Raw genomic sequence first — 23,822 nt, forward strand, 5'->3', positions numbered from 1 at the left:
CCCCAGACATGGACACATTCACTAAGAAATTGCAGTCACAGCTTAATTTTAGTCCATAGTATTAATTAAAATATAACACGATTAACATCTTTTTTTCCCCCATAAGTGAGGAAATAAGCAGAGATCAAAGACTTAAAATACCTAGGGTAGACAAAAGTGCTGGAGAAACTCAGCGGGTGCAGCAGCATCTATGGAGCGAAGGAAATTGGCAACGTTTCGGCCCGAAACCCTTCTTCAGACTGATAGGGGGTGGTGGGGAGAAGGAAGGAAAAAGGAGGAGGAGGAGCCCGAGGGCTGAGGGATGGGAGGAGACAGCAAGGGCTAACAAAATTGGGAGAACTCAATGTTCATGCCCGCAGGATGCAGACTCCCCAAGCGGAATATGCGGTGCTGTTCCTCCAATTTCCGGTGTTGCTCACTCTGGCCATGGAGGAGACCCAGGCCAGAGAGGTCGGACGGGGAATGGGAGGGGGAGTTGAAGTGCTGAGCCACCGGGAGGTCAAATCCTCCCCCTTCTGTTGTAGGGTAGACTGACTCCTGCCTCACCACCACCCCCCCCCTCCCTCCCTCCCTCCAATCTTTGCACATGCCCAATCCTGGACTCGTCACTTTAAATTCATGTTTCATGAATCTTGTTGCGTTTTATGACTGTAGTTGGCAGAGCAATTTCCCTCCTGGGATAAATAAAGTTCTATCGTATCGTGTCACAGAACAACTCGGGCTCTGGTTTTTTACCTACCAGAACATCAGTGCTGGCAATTGAGCTGAGCTTGAGGTACTCCACAGCCCGCTGCTGCAGTTCCACGTCAGAGTTGCGGAGCTGGCTGTCACTGCGCAGTACATCCTGGATGGTGGCCTTGGTCTCGGGGAAAAGGTTGACAAACTTGATGTAAGAGGAGAGCAGCAGAGCGCGGGTCGGGACACTGCACAAGTGGAACTTGGAATGGAGCAGGTTGAACTGAACTAAGGGGCTAAAAGGATAGGGAGAAAGGGGAGAGAAAATATAAACATATTACAAAAATAGCGCATACATAATGACATGAAAAATGACATTTGAGGAAAGGACTAGCTGGTGCGCTGTTTTTGTTCCATACATTTATAACGCCTTGAGCATCTTCTCCTTTCCAAAGGCTTTACTCATTAGCATCCATCTCCCAAACTATCAAATACCATCTCTCTCAAAACTCTTCCACCATACAGGATTGAAGATAGGACAATAGACAATAGGTGCAGGAATAGGCCATTCGACCCTTCGAGCCAGCACCGCCATTCAATGTGATTTTGGCTGATCATCTCCAATCAGTACCCGATTCCTGCCTTCTCCCCTGACTCAGCTATTTTTAAGAGCCCTATCTAGCTCTCTTGAAAGCATCCAGAGAAGCTGCCTCCACTGCGGCAGAGAATTCCACAGACAGACATTGGCTCAGTAATTTATTTCAAGATATACTGGATGAGGGCAAAAATAAGATCAATTTCTCTCCAGGTATTGTGTGTGGATGTTCCTGAGTGTTTGAAGGGTCAATATCCAGGAGCTCCTCAACCAAAGAGCATTGAGAGAACCATCAGGCTAGGCACCATCTATGCAGGGAAATGGACAGACTAGATTTTGAGCAGGGACCCTTCATCTGACCGCCTCCAGCACTTGTTCCTTTGCTCAAAAATCCAACAAATCTGGAATCCCGAGTTGCTATCATCAAAATTCTCATGTGTCCATTGAGGGAACCACCACTGGTCAAAGACGAGAGAGTTTACCACCACTTTCAAGGAGCAACTTGTGAATAAGCAGGATAAGCTGCCGCAGATTTCCATAGACACAAATGATGCATGGAGTCAGAATCGTACCGCACAGAAACGGGCTCTTCGGCCCATCATGTCCATGCTAACCTTAATACCCATCCACCCATTTGCTTACATTGGGTCCTTAAATTATCTTAAACTATTCTGGGCAAGGGCAAACACAATAACAATTTCTCTATAGGTATTGTGTGCGTCATCAATGCCTTTAGCTGGCCAATATTCCATTAGAAAGAAGGGAAACGCGCAAAGAACATACTTAAGCACCAAAGGTACACAAAAATGCTGGAGAAACTCGGCGGGTGCAGCAGCATCTATGGAGCGAAGGAAATAGGCAACGTTTCGGGCCGAAACCCTTCTTCAGTCTGAAGAAGGGTTTCGGCCCGAAACGTTACCTATTTCCTTCGCTCCATAGATGCTGCTGCACCCGCTGAGTTTCTCCAGCATTTTTGTGTACCTTCGATTTTCCAGCATCTGCAGTTCCTTCTTGAATACTTAAACACCAGGCTACTTGTGCCTTCATCTTTACTGGCCATTGGAAAAATCCATTGTTGTGTCAATAGGCTTCTCGCGTAAAAACAATAACAATGATGTGGGGAAACAAACTACATCTTGCAAGAAATATTCCTGCATGCACTCTTTACAGTAAAAAGAATGAGGTGTAAAATGGTTCATTGGCAAAGTGGAATGTTGAGGGGCAAATCTAGGTGTGGGACGCTGATCACCACTCAAAACGTGAAGCAAAACGCAGCATATTCTGCAAATCTGCAATTAAAAACTGTAAATACAGGAAAAGAGGGGGGGGGGAGGGGGGGGGAGAGTGGGGAGGGGAGTATGGGCAGTACGGTAGGACCATGGGAGCATTACAGGGGACTGTGCACATCTTTAGTGCAAGGGACGGACACATTTTCATAAGTTCACAAGTTCATGAGTGATAGGAGCAGAATTAGGCCATTCGGCCCATCAAGTCTACTCCGCCATTTAATCATGGCTGATCAACCTCTCCCTCCTAACCCCATTCTCCTGCCTTCTCCCCACAACCCCCGACACCCGTACTGAGTCACCAACTGAGACACACCAGACCACCAGTAATGATCAAAAATTCTGGCACCAATAGTGATTGGATCACAGACCCTTTGCTGGAAACAATCAGCTTTTGACGGCACATTCAGAATGTACTTTACTGATGACTTTGTGGCACGTCACGGTGCTACAAAGGAACAGGAAGACAAGTCCCTGGCTAACGGCGTTAACAGCCAGGCTCTCAGTACAAATCGGCACATTCTCATCGCAATACAAGAGGCAGGCCACCTCTTCTACCTCCTTTAGCTCACCTGGATCGTGGATCGCCGGCAATGAGATTCCCAAACTCTCCTAGGATATATCCACCTACTTTCACCATGTTCTCGTGACAGGCTGGGGCCTGGAGTGCCTGAAGACAAAGGACAGAAATAGATTAATGCCAACAGATTTCCTAACAATCCTTCCTACTGGCACGACGTTAGGGGTGGTGCAGTTAGCAGAGCTATTGGCTCAAATCTCCAGTCATCCCGACCTCCAGTGATATGTGAGTGGAGGTTGCGCATTCTCCCAGAGATCTTGAGGGCTCTTCATCGGTGTGTTCACAGATTCCCACCCCAAACACTGTGCAGGTTGGAGAGTAAACTGGCAGTGGTAGAAACTGGGTGGAAGTTGAATGGAATGCAGTGAGAATAAAAAAGGGTTAGGGAGGATTAGCTTAAAAATGAGGCTGTTTAATTGTTGATGCGGGGTGGGAGAGACCAAAGGGTGCATTTCTAATGTGTAGCTCGAAACTGCAGATGCTGGTTTACACCGAAAGTAGACACAAAGTGCTGCAGTAACTCAGCGGGTTAAGTAGCATCTCTGGAGAAAAGGAATAGGTGACTTTTCGGGTCGAGACCCTTCAGACTGAGTCAATAGGCGACGTTTCGGATTGAGACCCTTCCTCAGATTGGGTGTCCCTCATGCTTGGGCCAATTTTAGAAACATAGAAAATAGGTGCAGGAGTAGGCCATTCGGCCCTTCAATATGATCATGGCTGATCATCAAGAATCAGTACCCTGTTCCTTCATAACCCTTGATTCCATTAGCCCCAAGAGCCAAATCTAACTCTCTTGAAAACATCCAGTGAATTGGCCTTCACTATCTTCTGTGGCAGAGAATTCCAGATTCACAACTCGCTGGGTGAAAACGTTTTTCCTCATCTCAGTCCTAAATGGCCAACCCCTTATTCTTAAACTGCGACCCCTGGTTCTGGACTCCCCCAACATGGGGAACCCAGAACTAGGGGTCACAGTTTAAGAATAAGCAGCAGGCAATTTAGGACTGAGATATCTTACACCATAAAGCGGGTATTCACAATCTCAATCTCACTTGTAGCCAAATGCTCAACATTCTGCTCACCCTCAAAACACTTCTTTGAAATCATTCTCTTCACAGATCCCATGTTTAACTCAAGACTGCAGCATTTGTCTCTGATTTTTTTCTAACAATGGAAACATTGTCCCGTGCTTTTATCATTTTTAGAAAACAAAAAGCCAGAAGGTGTTGTAAATCAATTGCAAGGATGACATCAAACCACAATCAGGACAAGGCCAGTTGGGCCTTCCGTTTCATATTTGAGACTATTTAAAGAACCTAGGAAATTCTTACAGTTAACATTTAAACACCTTCTCCAATAACCAGTTACTGTACTCTAATAACTAATAATCAGTTATTAGTCCAGTACCATGAACTATTAGGCTTAGTTTTAGTTCAGACGTACAGCATAGCAATAGGCCTTCAGCCCATCTAGTCCACGCCGACCAACTATCCTACACACTAGGGACAATTCACAATTGTTTTAATGAAGCTGATCAATCTACAAATCTGTACACTTTTAGAACGTGGGAGGAAACCGGAGCTCTCGGTGAAAACCCACGAGGTCATGGGGAGAACATACACATTTCATAGACAGCACGTGGGTCTCTGGATCTGTAAGGCAGCAGCTCTACTGCTGTGCCACCCTGGGTTAACATACTATAAACTATCAGGTCAACACACTACAAAACAAGTCATTGTAATCTTTGGTGCACCAGTTTCATTACAACAAATATATTTAAGTCTAAAGAAGCAAAAAAGATAATCAGAAAAAACATTCACCCAACATTCATTAAGTCTGAAGAAGGGTTTCGGCCCGAAACGTTGCCTATTTCCTTCGCTCCATAGATGCTGCTGCACCCGCTGAGTTTCTCCAGCACTTTTGTCTACATTCATTAATACAACACATTGCGAGTCAATTTACAAAATTAGTGGCAAATTCCAGCAGCAGGAGAGGTGGATTTCAAGGTGATTTGTAACAGTAGAGCACGATACAGTTTGGAACCTCCTCAAGTGTGGGATAACATGGCCAAGGATTTTCAGCAACCCGAGAACAAATAGAATAGGTAACATGTAGCAAGGCAGGAATAGTTCAAAGAGTGAAGGGGGAGATGGAACATGGGAGAAGGTAGGAATAATAAGATCAAGTCAAATATAGCTACACATGCGATTATTATACCACATTGTATGCACAAAAGGAATTTCATTGACCTGGGTACAAGTGATAATACAATACAAAGGGTGACTAGCAAGGAAGAGGCCAACAAGCAACCTGAGACTTTGTCAGAGAGAAGAGAGGAATGGTAAAGGGTGGGGGGCCTGTGACAAAGGGTAATACAAGATTACAAGGTCACAAATAACGATGTCAGAGCCAAGAGGTTTCAAAGAGTGAAAGAAACACGGACAGGCAGTATTTACAGATGCAGAGCAAGACTGGCTGCTAAATTTTAAATGTAAAAAAAAAACAAAAAACTGTTGCTAATATAACCATATAACATTTACAGCACGGAAACAGGCCATCTCGGCCCTTCTAGTCCGTGCCGAACACTTACTCTCACCTGGTCCCATCTACCTGCACTCAGACCATAACCCTCCATTCCTTTCCCGTCCATATACCTATCCAATTTATTTTTAAACGATAAATGAGAGCAAAAGTTTAGGAACAAAAATTTACTGGGCAATAAAAATGATTGGTTAGAAAAAATTATGAAAGAGAATCAACATGATGTGTTAATGGCCTGTTGACTTGCTTTGAGGGCGTATGGTTCAGTGACGATATTGGATCTGACATGGTCTAGGTTAAGTGATCTGCTAAGATTCATGTGGTTCCCCCATGACAGACTGATCAGAAAACTCAAAGCCAATAGGATCCAAAGAAAGGGACAGGTTGGATGCAAAAATGGTTAATTGGTTGCAGGCCGAGGTGACCATTCAACTGAAGTTTTAGTGAACGCAAGAATATGCATGGCTCAGTGTAGGCACCATACTTGCTCAGGGTGTATTATCATTGTTTTGGCATTAAACGTAGGGAACATGACTGCAGAAGATTGGTTTAAAAATAAAAGGCAGTGTGCCTCCTCATAATGAAGAAAGCTGGCAGCTGCAGGAACATAGCAATGGGCTGGTTAAGTCGGCTAAAATTTGCAAATGAAATTCACTCCATAGAAGTATGAGGTCATACATTTTGGAAAGGGAAAACGAGGCTTAGTAATGCATTATAAATGATAGCATGGGAAGAAAATGTGAAAAGGGGATCTTGGCATCCTGAAGACATCCTTGAAGGTACCAGGACAGAGAAATAAGATGTTTAAGGTTGTATCTAAGCTAGTTTTCAATCAGAGGCATAGAACATTTGGTCGGGCTGTTCGAATTGTGTTGAACCCTTGTTAAGCCATAACCAGGAACACGTATACAATAGGGAAAGTGCAAAGATTTGCGGGCCAGATAAATGTAGTCATGTGGACAAATTACTAGGCTGGGTTTGTTTTCTTTAGTAATTTAATTAAGTATTAAATTATGAGGTGCCTTGACCGGCTAGTTACATTTCTCTTTGCAGGGCAGTCAATAATTAGAGGATGGAGATGAATTAATAGATGAAAATTGATGAATCTTTTGCCGCACCAACGAGAAGCTGGGTGGGGGGGGGGTGGGGGGGGGGGGATTTGGAGTGTGGAGGCAGAAACGTCTCTCACATATCTGGATGGACATCTAAAGGGCTAAAACCTCCAGGCTACATCCAATGAATTAGGAATCAGAATAATTCCAGCCGGCTCGTGACCTCCACAAGCATAATGTGACAAGTGGCATCAGGCCTTTGAGGCCAGCTGTAGCTGGGACTGTAAAATGGCACCAAAATGGCTCCTCTTTCATGTGGACAGTGGGCTGTTCTATATTTCACTGTACCCGGTACACGGGAGACAATAAAGCAACCATTGACCTTCAGTGTTGTTAACGTCTATGATTCAGAGAGATCTTGAATCCCTTAATGAGTGGGTTAACGTAAGATGGGCATTTGACGGCACTGGGCCTGAACTCGCTGGAGTTCAGAAGAATAAGGGGGGGACCTCATTGAAATTTATCGAAGAATGAAAGGCTTGGACAGAGTGGATGTGGAGAGGATGTTTCCACTAGTGGGAGAGTCTTGGACTAGAGGTCACAGCCTCAGAATTAAAGGACGTTCCTTTAAGAAGGAGATGAAGAGGAATTTCTTTAGTCAGAGGGTGGCGAATCTGTGGAATTCTTTGCAACAGAGGTTTGTGGAGGCCAAGTCAATGGATATTTTTAAGACAGAGATAGATAGATTCTTGATTACTACTGGTGTCAGGGGTTATGGGGAGAAGGCAGAAGAATGGGTTTCAGAGGGAGAGATAGATCAGCCATGACTGAATGGCGGAGTAGACTTGATTGTCCAAATGGCCTCATTCTGCTCCTGTCTCACTTATGACCGTACGGTCGGATGCTTACCTCAAACACAGTCTTTGCTGCATAACCTTGGACGTCATCACGATTAATAACAATCTGAATAACTCGGTACCAGACCTCCTCGCTGACATAGTCCCCTGCAATGCGGATGAGGTTCAGGATTGTGTCGACGTACCATGTGTAATCCACTGCATACTTCTCTGCCAGAATCGCCACCTTTAGCACCTAAAACAATAACAAATAAAAAGGTCAGTCTCCCAGACGCAGAGCAGAGGAATATTGAGAGAATAGAGTCAGAGCACAGAAACAATCCCTTGCCCCAACTCACCCATGTCGAGTAAAATACCCTATCGAAGCAATCCCATTTGTTCACATCTGGCCCATATCCCTCTATACCTTGCCTATCCATGCAGCTGTCCACATGTTCTTTAAATGCTGTTATATTATGTGCCTCCTCCTCTAGTAGTTTGTTCCTTATACCCTCCAAGTGAAAAAGGAGGCCTCCAAAGGTTTGGATTAAATCTTGTCCATCTCAACTTAAACATCTTAAAAAAGTGAAGCATAACCACGACCTTCCTGGTCATTTTGGTTCCGTCCACTCTGGGACCAAGCGACTTAATAGTGGCTTGATCAGCTATATAATGCAAAGACTTCATCGTTCTCCCACTGTAGTTGCACCATGTAGCAGATACACTATTGACTTGCCAGTACCATCCTACCCCATTGGCAACGCTTCAGCTGCTTTCTTCATGTTGCCTTCCCTTGTACATGCCAATTACATCTTGGCACAGAAGACGCCAAGACACAAACCAGCTTCCCTTCCGTTAAGGTAGATAAAAGTGCTGGAGAAACTCAGCGGGTGCGGCAGCATCTATGGAGTGAAGGAAATAGGCAACGTTTCGGGCCGAAACCCTTCTTCAGACCTTGCTCCAGAGATGCTGCCGCACCCGCACTTTTGTGTCTACCTTCGATTTTCCAGCATCTGCAGTTCCTTCTTGAACATTTTATCCTCCCTTCCATTAACTCCATCTACACATCATGCTGCCTCGGCAAGGCCGCCAGAATAACCAAGGACCAGTCTCACCCCGGTCACTCCCTCGACTCCTCTCAGGCACAATGTACAGAAGTTTAAAACAGCATACCTCCAGGATCAGTAACTGTTTCTTCCCAGCTGTTATTAGGCAACTGAACAATACTCTCATCAACTGGTGTGCGGTCCTGACCTCCAATCTACCTCATTGGAGACCTTTGAATTATCTTTAACCAGACTTGTAAGGCAGATGGGAACTACTGCTTAGAATCATACAGCATGGAAACTGGCCCTTCGGCCCAACTCATACATGCCGATCAAGATGCCCCATCTAGGCTAGTCCCATTTGCCTGCAATAGGCCTAGCCTTTCCTATCCATGTATCTGTCCAAATGTCTGTTAAATATCGGATACGCAGAGACAGGAAGGATATGGATTAAGTGCAGGCAGATAAGAATTGGCATCAGATTTGGCATGACATTACGAGCCAAAGGGCCTGTTCCTGTGCTGTACTTAATGCCAATTGCATGATTTTAATTGATGCAAATGGCCTTCGAAATAGAGGCAGGGAGCAAGCACAACTCACAATTTCTTCACGAATGGAATAGTCGGCCGTTTCCAGGTAGCTTAACATTTCAGCCACAATCTGCGGTGCGTTTGTTCGGTCACACATGGCGTACAGAAGGTCTGCGGCTCGCTGGCGCACACTCACATCCCGCTCGGTCTATGCAACACAGAAAAAGAACTCGATGAGCAAACAAATGTGGCTTTGTGCTCTGGAAGGCCTTTACGTAAAATTATTGTACGTGGAACACGCAAAGATAGAAAATTATGATGCCATATAATAAAATGGTGGCCGAGGAGAATTTATTCAAACCGCTGCACATAAGCATTAGTATTAAGTGGGTGGATTCAGATCACATCCTTCCTTTTGCTGTGGTTCCAGGGAGGTAGGAAACTATTCAAAGCCTCGCCTAAAACCACAATGATTCAGTTTTGTGAGCCATGACACTCAGTTACTGAGCCACGTGTGCCAACACCTATGTGTGACCTGACTTCACCAGGCATCTATCACACGCATAATCGAGAATGGCAATTACGAGCAGATATCGGTACCAACTGCAGATGTTAGTTTACAAAAAAAGAAAAAAAGTGCTGTAGTATCCCAGCGGGTCAGGCAGCATCTTTGGAAGACATGGACAGCTGACGTTTCGGGTCGGGACCCTTCTTTAACATAGACATAGAAACATAGAAATTAGGTGCAGGAGTAGGCCATTCGGCCCTTCGAGCCTGCACCGCCATTCAATATGATCATGGCTGATCATCCAACTCAGTATCCCGTACCTGCCTTCTCTCCATACCCTCTGATCCCGTTAGCCACAAGGGCCACATCTAACTCCCTCTTAAATATAGCCAATGAACTGGCCTCGACTACCCTCTGTGGCAGGGAGTTCCAGAGATTCACCACTCTCTGTGTGAAAAAAGTTCTTCTCATCTCGGTTTTAAAAGATTTCCCCCTTATCCTTAAGCTGTGACCCCTTGTCCTGGACTTCCCCAACATCGGGAGCAATCTTCCTGCATCTAGCCTGTCCAACCCCTTAAGAATTTTGTAAGTTTCTATAAGATCCCCTCTCAATCTCCTAAATTCTAGAGAGTATAAACCAAGTCTATCCAGTCTTTCTTCATAAGACAGTCCTGACATCCCAGGAATCAGTCTGGTGAACCTTCTCTGCACTCCCTCTATGGCAATAATGTCCTTCCTCAGATTTGGAGACCAAAACTGTACGCAATACTCCAGGTGTGGTCTCACCAAGACCCTGTACAACTGCAGTAGAACCTCCCTGCTCCTATACTCAAATCCTTTTGCTATGAAAGCTAACATACCATTCGCTTTCTTCACTGCCTGCTGCACCTGCATGCCCACTTTCAATGACTGGTGTACCATGACACCCAGGTCTCGCTGCATCTTCCCTTTTCCTAGTCGGCCACCATTTAGATAATAGTCTGCTTTCCTGTTTTTGCCACCAAAATGGATAACCTCACATTTATCCACATTATACTGCATCTGCCAAACATTTGCCCACTCACCCAGCCTATCCAAGTCACCTTGCAGTCTCCTAGCATCCTCCTCACAGCTAACACTGCCCCCCAGCTTAGTGTCATCCGCAAACTTGGAGATATTGCCTTCAATTCCCTCATCCAGATCATTAATATATATTGTAAATAGCTGGGGTCCCAGCACTGAGCCTTGCGGTACCCCACTAGTCACTGCCTGCCATTGTGAAAAGGACCCGTTTACTCCTACTCTTTGCTTCCTGTTTGCCAGCCAGTTCTCTATCCACATCAATACTGAACCCCCAATGCCGTGTGGTTTAAGTTTGCAAACTAATCTCTTATGTGGGACCTTGTCGAAAGCCTTCTGGAAGTCCAGATACACCACATCCACTGGTTCTCCCTATCCACGCTACTAGTTACATCCTCGAAAAATTCTATAAGATTCGTCAGACATGATTTACCTTTTGTAAATCCATGCTGACTTTGTCCAATGATTTCACCACTTTCCAAATGTGCTGCTATCCCATCTTTAATAACTGACTCTAGCAGTTTCCCCACTACCGATGTTAGACTAACTGGTCTGTAATTCCCCGTTTTCTCTCTCCCTCCCTTCTTAAAAAGAGGGGTTACGTTTGCTACCCGCCAATCCTCAGGAACTACTCCAGAATCTAAAGAGTTTTGAAAGATTATTACTAAGTTTTGAAAGATTATTACTAAGTTTTGAAAGATTATTACAAACTCCATTACATTCTCCAAATGCATAGAGTCAATCTCACCCAGTCGCAAACTCATTTGAATCAGTTTCGGGTCGAGACCCTTCTTCAGACTAGATATAAAAGATGTTTCTTTTATGGGAGTTGCAAAGCTAGGGACTACAAATACAAGATGTAGACGCGGGGAATTGCAGATTCTGGTTTACAAAAACAAAAAGACAAAGTGCTGGAGTAACTCAGTGGGTCAAGCTGCATCTTTGGAGCCATTGAGTCAGTAGAAGGATACGGACCCAAAACGTCACTTATCCATGTTCTCCAGAGATGCTGTCTGAAGAAAGGACTCGACCCGAAATGTCACCTATTTCCTTCGCTCCATAGATGCTGCCTCACCCGCTGAGTTTCTCCAGCATTTTTGTCTACCCCACAAAAAGCTAGAGTAACTCAGTAACACAGGCAGCATCTCTGGAGAGAATGAATGGGTGACGTTTTGGGTCGAGATTTTTTTACAAATACAAAAAAATAGCCACAAATAAATTTACTAGAAATCACTGGGAATAATATCTTACAATACAATACCCTTTATTTGTCATTTGAAACTCACATGAAGTTCAAACGAAATTTGGTTTCTGCAGTCATACAAGAAAAGAACCAAGACACACACCAACACAATTTACACAAACATCCATCACAGTGAATCTCCTCCTCACTGTGATGGAAGGCAAAGTCTTGTCTCTCCCCTGCTCTCCATTCCACTCCAGAAGTCAAAGTCAAAGCCCCCGGCGGGCGCTAGCAAGTCCCACAGCCACTTAAAGCCGCGCCGGGCGATGCAAGGCCCTGCCGCGGGTCTTTACATGAGCAAGTGGTAATCATCTCACAAGGAATAATTGAGGCAAATAGGATTTAGGCATATGAATCAATAGAATCAAAATAATTATACAAAGGTGAATGGTCAGAAGTCGGGTGGGAGGAGAATGACAGGGGGCATAAGTCAATAGCAAAGCAGCAGAGGGCCAAATGGCTTGCAATTGTGCTCGCAGGTCTCACTGAATTGAATTGAATTTTATTATTTTTAATTTTTGTTATTCAGCCCTTTCAGTCTGAACGAAATTTCGTTGTCTTGCAGTCATACATATAATAAAAATGACAAAAACACACAATAAACACAAATTTAACATCCACCACAGTGCACCAGGCACCTCCTCACTGTGATGGAAGGCAAAAGTCTTAAAGTCATAGTAACAATCATATTCTCGTACAATAAAACCACTCGTTTGGCACTTGTGAAATCAAACTAGACAAACCAGAGCAGACTCTTTTTAATCGTGTAAGCAAACTGCGTGACGCTCAGGAGCACGAGGAGACAACGACACAACACCAATGATGTTGGCATCAATAACGCCAAGAAATAAAGTTGACAAGGTAAGAAAGTCTGGAGACAAATGGGAGAAGGAAAACATGGCCCACTGAGACATCAAGGGACCTTCACATGTTGGAATTCAATTAATTGCTAACTGGGATAATAGGAGACACAAGTAAATCCTGGAATCCTGAGCAAAAGACAAAGTGCTGGAGGAACTTAGCGGGTCAGGCAGCGTCTGTGGAGTGAATAGACAGGGGACGTTTTGTGCCGGGACCCTTTTTGCAGACTGTACACCACATGTATTATGCATCCAGCTTCAGGGGTATTCAATGCTCGTTAGAACCTCTACTCACCTATGTTTATCTATTACCTGCCATGCTTTGTCTTACCCCCTCCACTCTTCCAGCTTTCACACCCCCCCTACAATCAGTGTGAAGAAAGGTCGCGACCCAAAGAGTCACCTATCCATGTTCTCCAGAGTTGCTGTCTGACCCTGTGTGTTACTCCAGCACTTTGTGTCTATTTTATTTAATCTAGAATAAAATGGCTTCAGTCTCCTGTACCCCCACATCCTTTGCCCTGGTGGGCTTAAAGAAAACCAAACTGCATTTGCTTCAATATCAAGCAGCTTACCTTCAGTGCGTTGATGACAGTTTCGATGTGGGTTTTGACAGCCTCGTGGGAGAATTCGGACCCGGCCAGCAGGCACATGCTTTCCAGTGCAAGGTACCGCAGGTTGGTTTCACGGTGCTGCAGGAACTGGCCAAGTTGGTTGCACGCACGCACCAACAGGTTAGGTTCGCTGCCAGGAAATTTAAAAAAAGTTGCTGTTAAAAGATTAATTCTCAAAAGCAAGTCAATCTCCACCCCGATATTGCAGGGATGCTTGCTCTCAATAACTTGAACAACTAATCTTGCTCATGAATCAGGAGCACCCATGGCAACAGAAACAATTTGCATGCCAGCGGCTCAGAGCGTTCACAGTCGTTCCATTTCCATTTGTCCAACTTACTTTTCATCAGCGCTCCATTTAATCACAGCTGGAATCAATGATCTAACTAGTCTAAGACATAGGGTATGTTTTATCACAAGTCTTGGTTTCTCATCTATACTTCCATCTTGGAGATCAGATCCAACTCTCTGAGGATAGATACAAATAGCAGGAGTAACTCAGCGGGACAGGCAGCATCTCTGGAGAGAAGGAATGGGTGATGTTTCGGGTCGAAATCCTTCCTCGGAACCCTTCTCGCCAGAGATGCTGCGTGACCCACTTGGTTACTCCAGCTTAGTGTCTATCTTCGGTTTAAATCAGCATCTGCAGTTCCTTCCTACACAGATCCAACTCTCTTTTCCATGCTTATATATGGATTACAATTCTAGAGCACACCTCCAGATTCAGGGACAGTTTCTTCCCAGTTGTTCTCAGGCAACTGAATCACCCTACCACAACCAGAGAGCAGTGCTGAACTACTATCTACCTCATTTGTGACCCTCGGATTATCCTTGATCGGACTTTGCTGGCTCTACCTTGCATTAAACGTTATTCCCTTACAATGTATTTATACACTGCAAATGGATCGATTGTAATCATGTATTGTCTTTCTGCTGACTGGGTAACACGCAACAAAAGCTTTTCACTGTACCTCGGTACACGTGACAATAAACTAAACTGATAAGAGTGTCATTTGCTTTCACTCAATCGGCAGATTGAGAGTCATCGGCATTGGGTGATCAAATGGGGGTCCGGTGGAGGTGAAGGACAGTGACCCGGGGGTCGGGCATCGGAGCGGAGCCTTAGCCTGAGATAATTACGGAAAGCATCAAAGCCAAATCCTCTCAACAAATGTCCGAGCTGCATCATTTACATCACAAAATATCCATGCCGTTAAGCCGTACACGATCACCGTTTCACCTACCTGTCATAATGTATAATAAGGCTGATGGCTTCAAAAAGAATCGCATTCTTAGCGTTGGAGTGTTGAACCTTCTTGGATTTTGGTGGCTCCTGAGCTTTATTCAGGATCGTCTCCATACATTCAATTAGCCGGCCCTTCACTGCAGTGTCCTCTGCAAGAGGATGCAAAAGCAACCTGGTAAAACAATCACCCTCGCCGACTGACTAAGGAAGTTCCAAGCATTCATCAGCGTGCAAGCAATCTGACCCGGGTCCATCTGTGCAACTTAGTTCAATATCCATCGCAATCAAGCAACCTAACCTTTTTTTTAATTATTTTTTTTTTAATAAGTGTACCGTATTTCAGGATCCAGGAAACATCAGCTTTTAAGGGACATTCCTAATTGAGTTACAGAGTCGTCTAGCATAGAAACAGGTCCGACAGCACAACCCGTCCATGCCAACCAAGATGCCCCATCCAAGCTGACAAGCCCCATTTGCCTATGTTTGGCCAATAAACCTTTCCTATCCATGCATCTGCCCAAATGTCTTCAATGTTGTAATTGTTCCTGCCTCCACGACTTTTGAAAAGAGTGCATTTCTAGGCCAGCCAACTCTGACAGGCCAAACAGGATAAGATGACAGATCTACCCCCCCCCCCCCCCACCCCACCCCCTTGTGGAGCATCTGTGACCCCCAAATAGGTTCTTGCAACATTCCCGTAACTTTATTTTATTTTTTTTAACTGGGTCGATGGTAAATTTCCAGATTATTACCAGGCTTCAAACTCCACACCTGGACTAACAATCTAGATTCACAAGTTCACTTGTTGCACTAGGTCGCTAGTCCAGGCCTGAGGATAAGTAGACAAAAAATGCTGGAGAAACTCAGCGGGTGCGGCAGCATCTATGGAGAGAAGGAATTGGCGACGTTTCGGGTAGAAACATGTGTGTGTGCACACGCGTGTGTCTGCTTATGTGTGTCTGTGTGCACCCGCATGCCTTGTGTGCGCATGTCTGTGTATATTACATATATACACACACACACACCAAGTATATACATATATTTTGTACATATTCATACAAAAACAAAAGCAAATGTGCGTACATACATTCGCTCATACGAGTAGCAGAACTAGTTTCCTGTATCTTCGCTTGGAGTAATTGATCTTCACTATTAGCGTGTTATGTGCCATTGATGCCATTTATTACAATAGTATGGAGGTACGGTTACCATATCAAACAGATTTTGTGCATTTTCTGATGTACAGACAAAATAGACTTACGGACATCTATAAAAACATAACCAATTGGTTACCCGTTGTATATGTGTATGTACTGATCCATGGGTAGATTGCATCCTAGCACGTTCAGATTTATTGATCACAACACAGGGCACAACCATAAGCAGTGAGGGTGCCTTACCAGGTGGGGGATAACACTGCAGGAGTCGCAGCAGCTTCACAGAAAGCCAGGGTGCTGGAACAAAGTAATACGTATAATCCTGTAGATCCGTGGAGGCCGATGACACAATCTGCAACAGGCAAGGAACAAGATCATGAGAAACTAGTTGTTCCATGTGGAGAAAGCACCTCTAAATCATGCGGAAGAGCATAATAGGCCATATAATCTTTCTTTTACAATGGCACTCAATATTATTGTGAATCTGATCTTTGACCTCAATACTTTTCTCTCCCGCTGTCATAACCATCGATTCTCTGACAGTCCAAAATTCTCTCTCAATCTGAGCCAAGAATATTCTCAACGACTCATCGCCTATTATTTCCTGATTCCAAAGCCCGACTCAGTACGAGAAAACAAACTCCTCCTATCTGTGCCTTGTGAGCAAACCCTCTTTGTGAGACTGAGCAGGTCATCTGCACACATCTAGATTTTTATATTCGTGAGAAATGTTGATTCCATTCCCCATGAACTCTCTTCATCGTGGGCAATCGTCTGCATTGATCATTCCCAGCTCACTAACATTATGCCTGTTATTTTGCTTCAACTGTCTCCCTTGACCCCAGCTTCAGAACAGTACCCCATTTTGAAATGTGTAACATTTTGCAACTGGGTCGGACTAATTCAGGGAGTTTGATCTGCAATTTTGAAGTCCTTTTACATTGAGGGCCAAAGTACACTACTTAGAGAAGAAGCACAGAGTGCTGGAGTAGCTCAGCGGATCAGGCAGCATCTTAGGAGAACATGGATAGGTGACGTTTCGGGTCAGGATCCTTCCTCAGCCTCTGCAGTTTCTACACTACTTGGTGGATTGAAATCTCATTTCACATAGAATGAAATATATGTATATTCCGTATACGATTGCAGGGATCCCGTTAGCTTGGGCAGGATATCAATTTGATGTTTACTGATCAGTGTTTAATCCATTGCACCATTTGGATTTGAATTGTAAACCAACACATCTAAAGGCGAGTGACATTCTTGATCGAGGAGGAGTGTGGGGCACAGGGCTCTATATAAGCATCTGATGGAAAATACATTAATATGGTTGATGTGACTTCCATTATTTTAAACAAGGTGAGGGTAATATAGTTGCACTCAGCATTTTATCCATCCTCAAATAGTGGTGATCTAAAGGTGAACCCGCATCGAAGCAAGCATGAACGCTGTCACATAAGAGAAATTGTCTACACTACCATTTGTTTCCTTCCCACCCCATCCATCACTTGTCCCACTGAAAGAACGTTCACTGGAATACAACCCCACAGAGACAGTACATCCTGTGACATCCTGCCAAAGCCGCCAGGTGCAAGTCTATTTGTGTGCTTTCCACGCTACAAGGAGCGTATGGCACAGAAACAGGCAATTCAGCCCTGGTCGTTGCCGTTTTTATATTCCACTCGAACATCCTGCTGTATTTCCTTATTTATCACTGCAGCCCTCCGCTGCCTTCCCTCTAAATGCATCTATTCAATCACAAACCGTCTTTACGATAGCAGCGAGTTTAAAATTCTCACCACTCTTTATCTAAAGAATTCGCCACGAGGCTTTCAGTGCCTATTTTATATTGAGGCTCTCGAGTTTGCTCCACTACAAAGCAGAAATTGTGTGCTATCTTAAACAGAAACTCCATAATTCCAAAAGAATGCTATAATATGTAGGATGAAACTGCAGATGCTGGCTTACACCAAAGATGCTGGCGTAACTCAGCGGGGCAAGCAGCATGTCTGGGGAGAAGGAATTGGTGACATTTCGGGTCGAGACCTTTCTTCAGCATTTTATAATAGATATGTGAGGCTACAAAAAGATAAAGCAGCTATTTGTCATCTGCCAGTAGACATCTATCCCAGTAAATACTTGCATCCCTCCTTCAGCGTTTCTTCATCCTTTCGATAATGTGGTTTAGAGTACTGCACTCAGGATTTCAAGTGCCATCACACTAAGATTTGATATACTTAGCATAACCTCTGTACGTTTTCAGTTCTGTGTCTCTAGTAACAAATATTAAGCACATGGTTTTCTTTTCATGCCCTGTGCCAATAACCATGGCAATCATATTTGAGTTTGTTCTCACATGCCCTCTCCTTATTTTAGATCCCAATTTTCCAAGTAAATGCACATTTATTTTATTACCAAAATGCAATACCTCACTTGTGTTCAATTTATTTGCCAGTTAGAGGCCCAGTCGACATTGTTGTTGCCTTGTAATTAATTACTGTCCTGAAAGATGACCAATCATCCCAAACTGTATGTTTGTAAGTCTGAAGAAGGGTCTCGACCCGAAACGTCGCCTATTTCCTTCGCTCCATAGATGCTGCCTCACCCGCTGAGTTTCTCCAGCATTTTTGTCTACGCCAAACTGTACAATGTTTTCCAGTTTTATGACTGAGCACATTAGACGAAATGTGTAGGAAGGAACTGCAGATAGACAGAAAAAGCTGGAGTAACTTAGCGGGACAGGCAGCATTTCTGGAGAGAAGGAATGGATGACATTTCAGGTCGAGACCCTTCTTCAGACACAATAGACAGCAGCTTCATCAATGGGGTCCTCTGAAGTCTCAATTCAATGGCTATTTTTAAGGCAGAGATAGATTCTTGATTGGTACAGGTGTCGGGGGTTATGGGGAGAAGGCAGGAGAATGGGGTTGAGAAGGGAAGATAGATCAGCCATGATCGAATGGCGAAGTAGACTTGATGGGCTGAATGGCATAATTCTGCTCCTATCACTCCTGAAGGTTAGCAGTCAGTGCAGTAAACATGGTTTCCACAAAAACACAGCAAAAAGATCAGCTAAGAGACATCAATTTTCACAAAAGCAAGGGAGGCTTGAATGTGAAGACTCCATGATTCCAGGATGACTTACCCGACTAAGTCTGGAGACGGCCAAGGAGACGCACGTCTTGAATTCATCAGGGTTCTTCTTGCTCAGACAGGTGATAAGACTGGTAGCAGCTGTTACTACACCCTGCAATGAACAGACACACCTGTGAAACAGGTTTAACACATGTAGATGCTCCAGCCCTTAACTCCCTGAAAGTGGCAACACAAGCAGGTAGAGTGGTAGAGAAGGAATACGGTATGTTTGCTTTTATTTGTTGACACATAGTCAGGAAGTCACAAGCAGCTTTAAGGGGCTTTACTTAGACCCCATCTGGAGCACTGCTTACAGTTCTGGTTGCCTCACTACAGGAAGGATGTAGAGGCTTTGGAAAGGGTGCTGAGGAGGAGGCTTAGAACGGAGACGAGGAAACACTTTTTCTCACAGAGAGTGGTGAGTCTGTGGAATTCTCTGTCTCAGAGGGCGGTGGAGGCAGGTTCTCTGGATGCTTTCAAGAGAAAGCTAGATAGGGCTCTTAAAAATAGCAGTCAGGGGATATGGGGAGAAGGCAGGAAAGAGGTACTGATTGGGGATGATCAGCCATGATCACATTGAATGGCGATGCTGGCTCGAAGGGCCAAATGGCCTACTCCTGCACTTATTGTCTATTGTCTATCAGAATGATGTGTGCTGCCCCCTTCATGTTCCTGGCCTTCAACTTCCTGAAGTCATCAATGGCCAGAAATATTACATAAAGACAGCAGCTGTAACATCGGATCAGAGGCTGGGATCCTGCAGCAAATGGCCTACCTCGTGCCATCCCAAAGCCCTCTTGCCACCCCACACCCATCCCACCATCTCCATGGAACGTCAAGAGAATTATGGAATTCTCTCTCTATACGTCTGGAAGGGTATAGCCGCAACAGCATGCAAGAACCTAGAAACAATCGCACTTCACAAGCACCACAGTAAGTATTCATTCACTTCACCACTGGCACGCTGTAGCTGCAGTGTGCACCGCCCACAACTGCAGTTGCTCGCCTTTGCTACTTCAACAGTACATCCACAACATCACCACTCGTAAGTACCCCTCCAAGTCACATACATTCCGACTTGGAAATATTTCACCGTTCCCATGTTCAAATCCTGGAACATTGTACTCTGCAGCATTGTGGGGGCACTTTCAACAGAGGGACTGCAGTAGTTCAAGGTGGCGACTCCAGCAACGAGTCCTACCCTCAACAACAAAGGCTACATCCTCAAAGATCAACATAGGCCAAGGCTATCCTGCACCAAGCTACCCACTTCCTAATGGGTCTGTCCCACTTAGGCGACTGCCAGGGACTAGTTTTAATGGAATTCACCTACGACACCTGGCGACAACACCTACATCAACCTACGACAGCAAAAATTGTCGCCACCGTCGCCGAAGATTTTTCAACATGTTGGAAATTTTGCGGAAGTCGCCCAAAAAAAAAAATCGCCTGAGTGGGACAGGCCAATAATGCCGCCCTCAAATCATCTGCGAGGCACATCCAGATATGATGGAACGCTCTCCAGTTGCCGAGACTAGTCCAACTCTCCTCTCGTCTGCAAACCATCTATCACACTTAAACTTCTTTCCACCAGTAATACACCTGCATGGATGCTTGGTTGTTGAAAATATTCACAACTCGAGCAAAGGGCCATGGAGATCCGATGGGAATGAGGACTCGAGGTACATGTTTGGTCGTGATCCCACGGAATATTGAAACACAGATGGGTTCAGTGTGCATGCTCCTGTTCTTCAGACTCCTTCAAGCGCTCAAAATGAATGAAACCCCATGACCAACTAACATATCTTCCCTTTGATGAGTTAGTTGGGTAATTACAGTTTCTGGCAGAAGAACCACCAAATATCAGGTCTTTCTGAAGAAGGGTTTCAGCCCGAAACGTTGCCTTTTTCCTTCGTTCCATAGATGCTGCTGCACCCGCTGAGTTTCTCCAGCTTTTTTGTGTACCTGTCGGGTCTTACTGTTTGGCACAGCTCTATAATACAACTAGACCAAGTGCAGACCCGCTGGGTCTGTTCCTCCCAAACGCACGGTGGGGGGGGGGGGGGGGGATATGGGGTGGGGAGAGGGGAGGGAGGGGAGACCGCTGGGTCCCGTTCCCTTAACGTGCGGTTGCAGGAGAGGGGGAGGGGTGGCTGCGGCTCCACACTAACCACCTCCCACACACACAGGGGTGGGGACAATGGAAGAAGAATTTACTATATTCATCAATTTATACAGAATAATAAAAGCAGAGAGAACATTGTTTACCAGATGTTGGTCATTCAGTAGATGCACGACTCGGGATGTCCACTCTCCCATGGGCACCAAATCTGGGGAGGTTTTGTAGAGACGCAACAGACACAGAGCGGCACTCTGCTTCACACTATCCATCGTATCACTGGCAACATAAAGTCAACAGATTCAAGGTCAGAAATGAATCCTGCTGTTGAAAGTAAATCAAAAACAAACAAAGATGCCGTAAATACTAAATTACTAAAACAGAAATGCTGGAAACATTCAACAGGTCAGGCAGCATCTGTGGATAGTGAAACAGTGAGGTTTCAGGTCTTTGCCAAAACTGGAAGAGAGGAGATGAAAAGATAGTTAAGATGCAGCGAAGGTGGCAGAGGGATCGATAGGACTAAGTGAATATATGTGATAGGACACACAAGGGTTACCATAGGCACACGTTGGACAGACCATCTAATTAAGTGAGTTATAGGAGTTGTTAGAGGGGTAATATTGCAGGCAAAGATGTGTAACAGCCACATTGACGCATTAAATGCTAATTCTTGTTCTCTTTGTACACATGATACCAGATCTGCTGAGTTTCTTTCCAGCATTTTCTGTTTTTATTGCTTTGGAACATCCTAGTTAGCCTATGCACACAAGAAAAAGAATGCAATAAATCGGATGTTATTTTTAAACGCAATATTTAGTTATATGAAATATGATTTTCACAGTAGGCACAAAACACACTTATATGGATACTCAACGGTAGACAAAAATGCTGGAGAAACTCAGCGGGTGAGGCAGCATTTATGGAGCGAAGGAATAGGTGACGTTTCGGGTCGAGACCCTTCTTCAGACTCTCGACCCGAAACGTCACCTATTTTCCTTCGCTCACTAGATGCTGCCTCACCCGCTGAGTTTCTCCAGCATTTTTGTCTACCTTCGATTTTTCCAGCATCTGCAGTTCTTTCTTATATGGATACTTGAGGTCACATCAACATCTCAGTAGTTCGCACCCCATTCTTAACCAAATCTCTTATTTATGCACACTAAAATATGGACCCCCAACAAATACCTGGCAACATTACAAAATGCTGGAGTAACTCAGCGTGACAGGTAGCATCTCTGGATAGAAGAAATGGGTGACATTTCGGGTAGAGACGCTTCTTCAGACTGAGAGTCAGGGGAGAGGGAGACACAGAGATAAGGAAGGATAAGGTGTGAAAACAAGACAACAAAGGGGATGGTGCTTCAAGGAACGTGCAAGATACATCATTGTTAGCTAGGAGAAGGTGACAACGAAGCATACAGAGATAAAATGTAATCGGGGGACAGTCAGACAGGTCGGAGAACTGGGAAGAAGGAGGGATGGAGAGAGAGACGGAAAGCAAGGGTTACTTGAAGTTAGAGAAATCAATATTCATACCGCTGGGGTGCAAGCTGCCCAAGCGAAATATGAGGTGCTGTTCCTCCAATTTGCGCTGTGCATCACTCTGACAATGGAGGAGGCCCAGGACAGAAAGGTCAGTGTGGGAAAGGGAGGGGGAGTTGAAGTGTTTAGCAACTGGGAGATCATGTCTCTCCTTTTTAATGAGTTACAGCTTTGTCATGGACCCCTGGCACCCTATAGCCAGGCCAGCTAACATGCTGAGTATATTTATATATATATATTTATTTTTCCGTTTAGCCCAATATTATCGAAGTACCCCAGAACCCCTGCCCACCTTTCCCAAATAACAAGTGGGTGGACAGTGGGGCTGTTAAGTGAGGGGTTAGGTTAGGAACTATTGCTCAATGTTGTCTCATCAAACACTTCCACGACTGGTACAGATTTGGTTAGATAATTAAACAATTCATCCACTTCCCCATTTCTGAAGAACAGGTCTTAGTATCAATGTTCAAGTTTGCCTTTATTGTCACCTAAGGTAAGGTACTGAGCTATATGTTCTAATAGCATATAACTATTTCTTCACAGCAGAAATTACTCAACCTTTTTGGTGAAAATGTTTATTAGGAGTAAATGGAGAATTGTTTAAATCTGCTGCTTATGACCAGAAAAAAAGGTTGAAGTACTCAATTCCATTATCTATAGCGCCACAGCAATCATTTTACAGATAATGCATTTCATTACAAACAAAAATATCAATTGCAGACTGCAGTTGAAGGACTTACATACCCAGCCACCAGGATTTTGGGAATCTCAGAAGCAAATGCCTCTGCCATTTCCCTGCTGCCAACATTTGCAATGCAGTGCAGAGCGAGGCACATGAAGATAGGGTTGCGGCTGGCCAGGTCGTTCTTGATGGCATTGTTAATCAGACGGATCAGCTCACTGTTTGAGTTCACCAGTACAGAGATGAAAAGGTAACCCTGAGAAGACAAAACACACGTTCAAGCTGGAGTCACAAAGAACTGCCACAATACAAATGATGACCATTGGAGTCTTGGAAGATTCATGCTTGACATGACTAAACACAAGTTGAAACCTGGAGGAAATTGTAAATGAGCTACAAAGGTCCTGTTACATAACACAATTTGGATACTCTGACGCTCGAGTTGATACAGGAAAGAATCACAAACTGATCTCTAATGTCCAAGCTTTGACAAAGCTAGGGCAGCATAGTGGCAGA

At 44.6% G+C, this 23,822-nt stretch overlaps 1 protein-coding gene across 4 annotated transcripts in view; it reads right to left on the bottom strand.

Annotated features, from left to right (window-relative positions):
• Positions 1-23,822, bottom strand: part of ap2a1 (adaptor related protein complex 2 subunit alpha 1) — a 71,109-nt gene that overhangs the window by 26,411 nt on the left and 20,876 nt on the right. For all 4 annotated transcript variants that reach the window (XM_033013272.1, XM_033013270.1, XM_033013271.1 and 1 more), the window contains exons 4-13: positions 23,369-23,562; positions 21,229-21,358; positions 18,971-19,072; positions 16,072-16,180; positions 14,670-14,820; positions 13,387-13,555; positions 9,212-9,349; positions 7,639-7,821; positions 3,129-3,226; positions 740-971 (exon numbers count right to left, since the gene is read on the bottom strand). In XM_033013272.1, coding sequence (XP_032869163.1) covers positions 740-971; positions 3,129-3,226; positions 7,639-7,821; positions 9,212-9,349; positions 13,387-13,555; positions 14,670-14,820; positions 16,072-16,180; positions 18,971-19,072; positions 21,229-21,358; positions 23,369-23,562 — 1,506 coding nt within the window. The remainder of the gene's footprint in view (positions 1-739; positions 972-3,128; positions 3,227-7,638; positions 7,822-9,211; positions 9,350-13,386; positions 13,556-14,669; positions 14,821-16,071; positions 16,181-18,970; positions 19,073-21,228; positions 21,359-23,368; positions 23,563-23,822) is intronic.

The sequence above is a fragment of the Amblyraja radiata genome, chromosome 38 (assembly GCF_010909765.2).
Source record: "Amblyraja radiata isolate CabotCenter1 chromosome 38, sAmbRad1.1.pri, whole genome shotgun sequence".
Lineage (NCBI taxonomy): Eukaryota > Metazoa > Chordata > Chondrichthyes > Rajiformes > Rajidae > Amblyraja > Amblyraja radiata.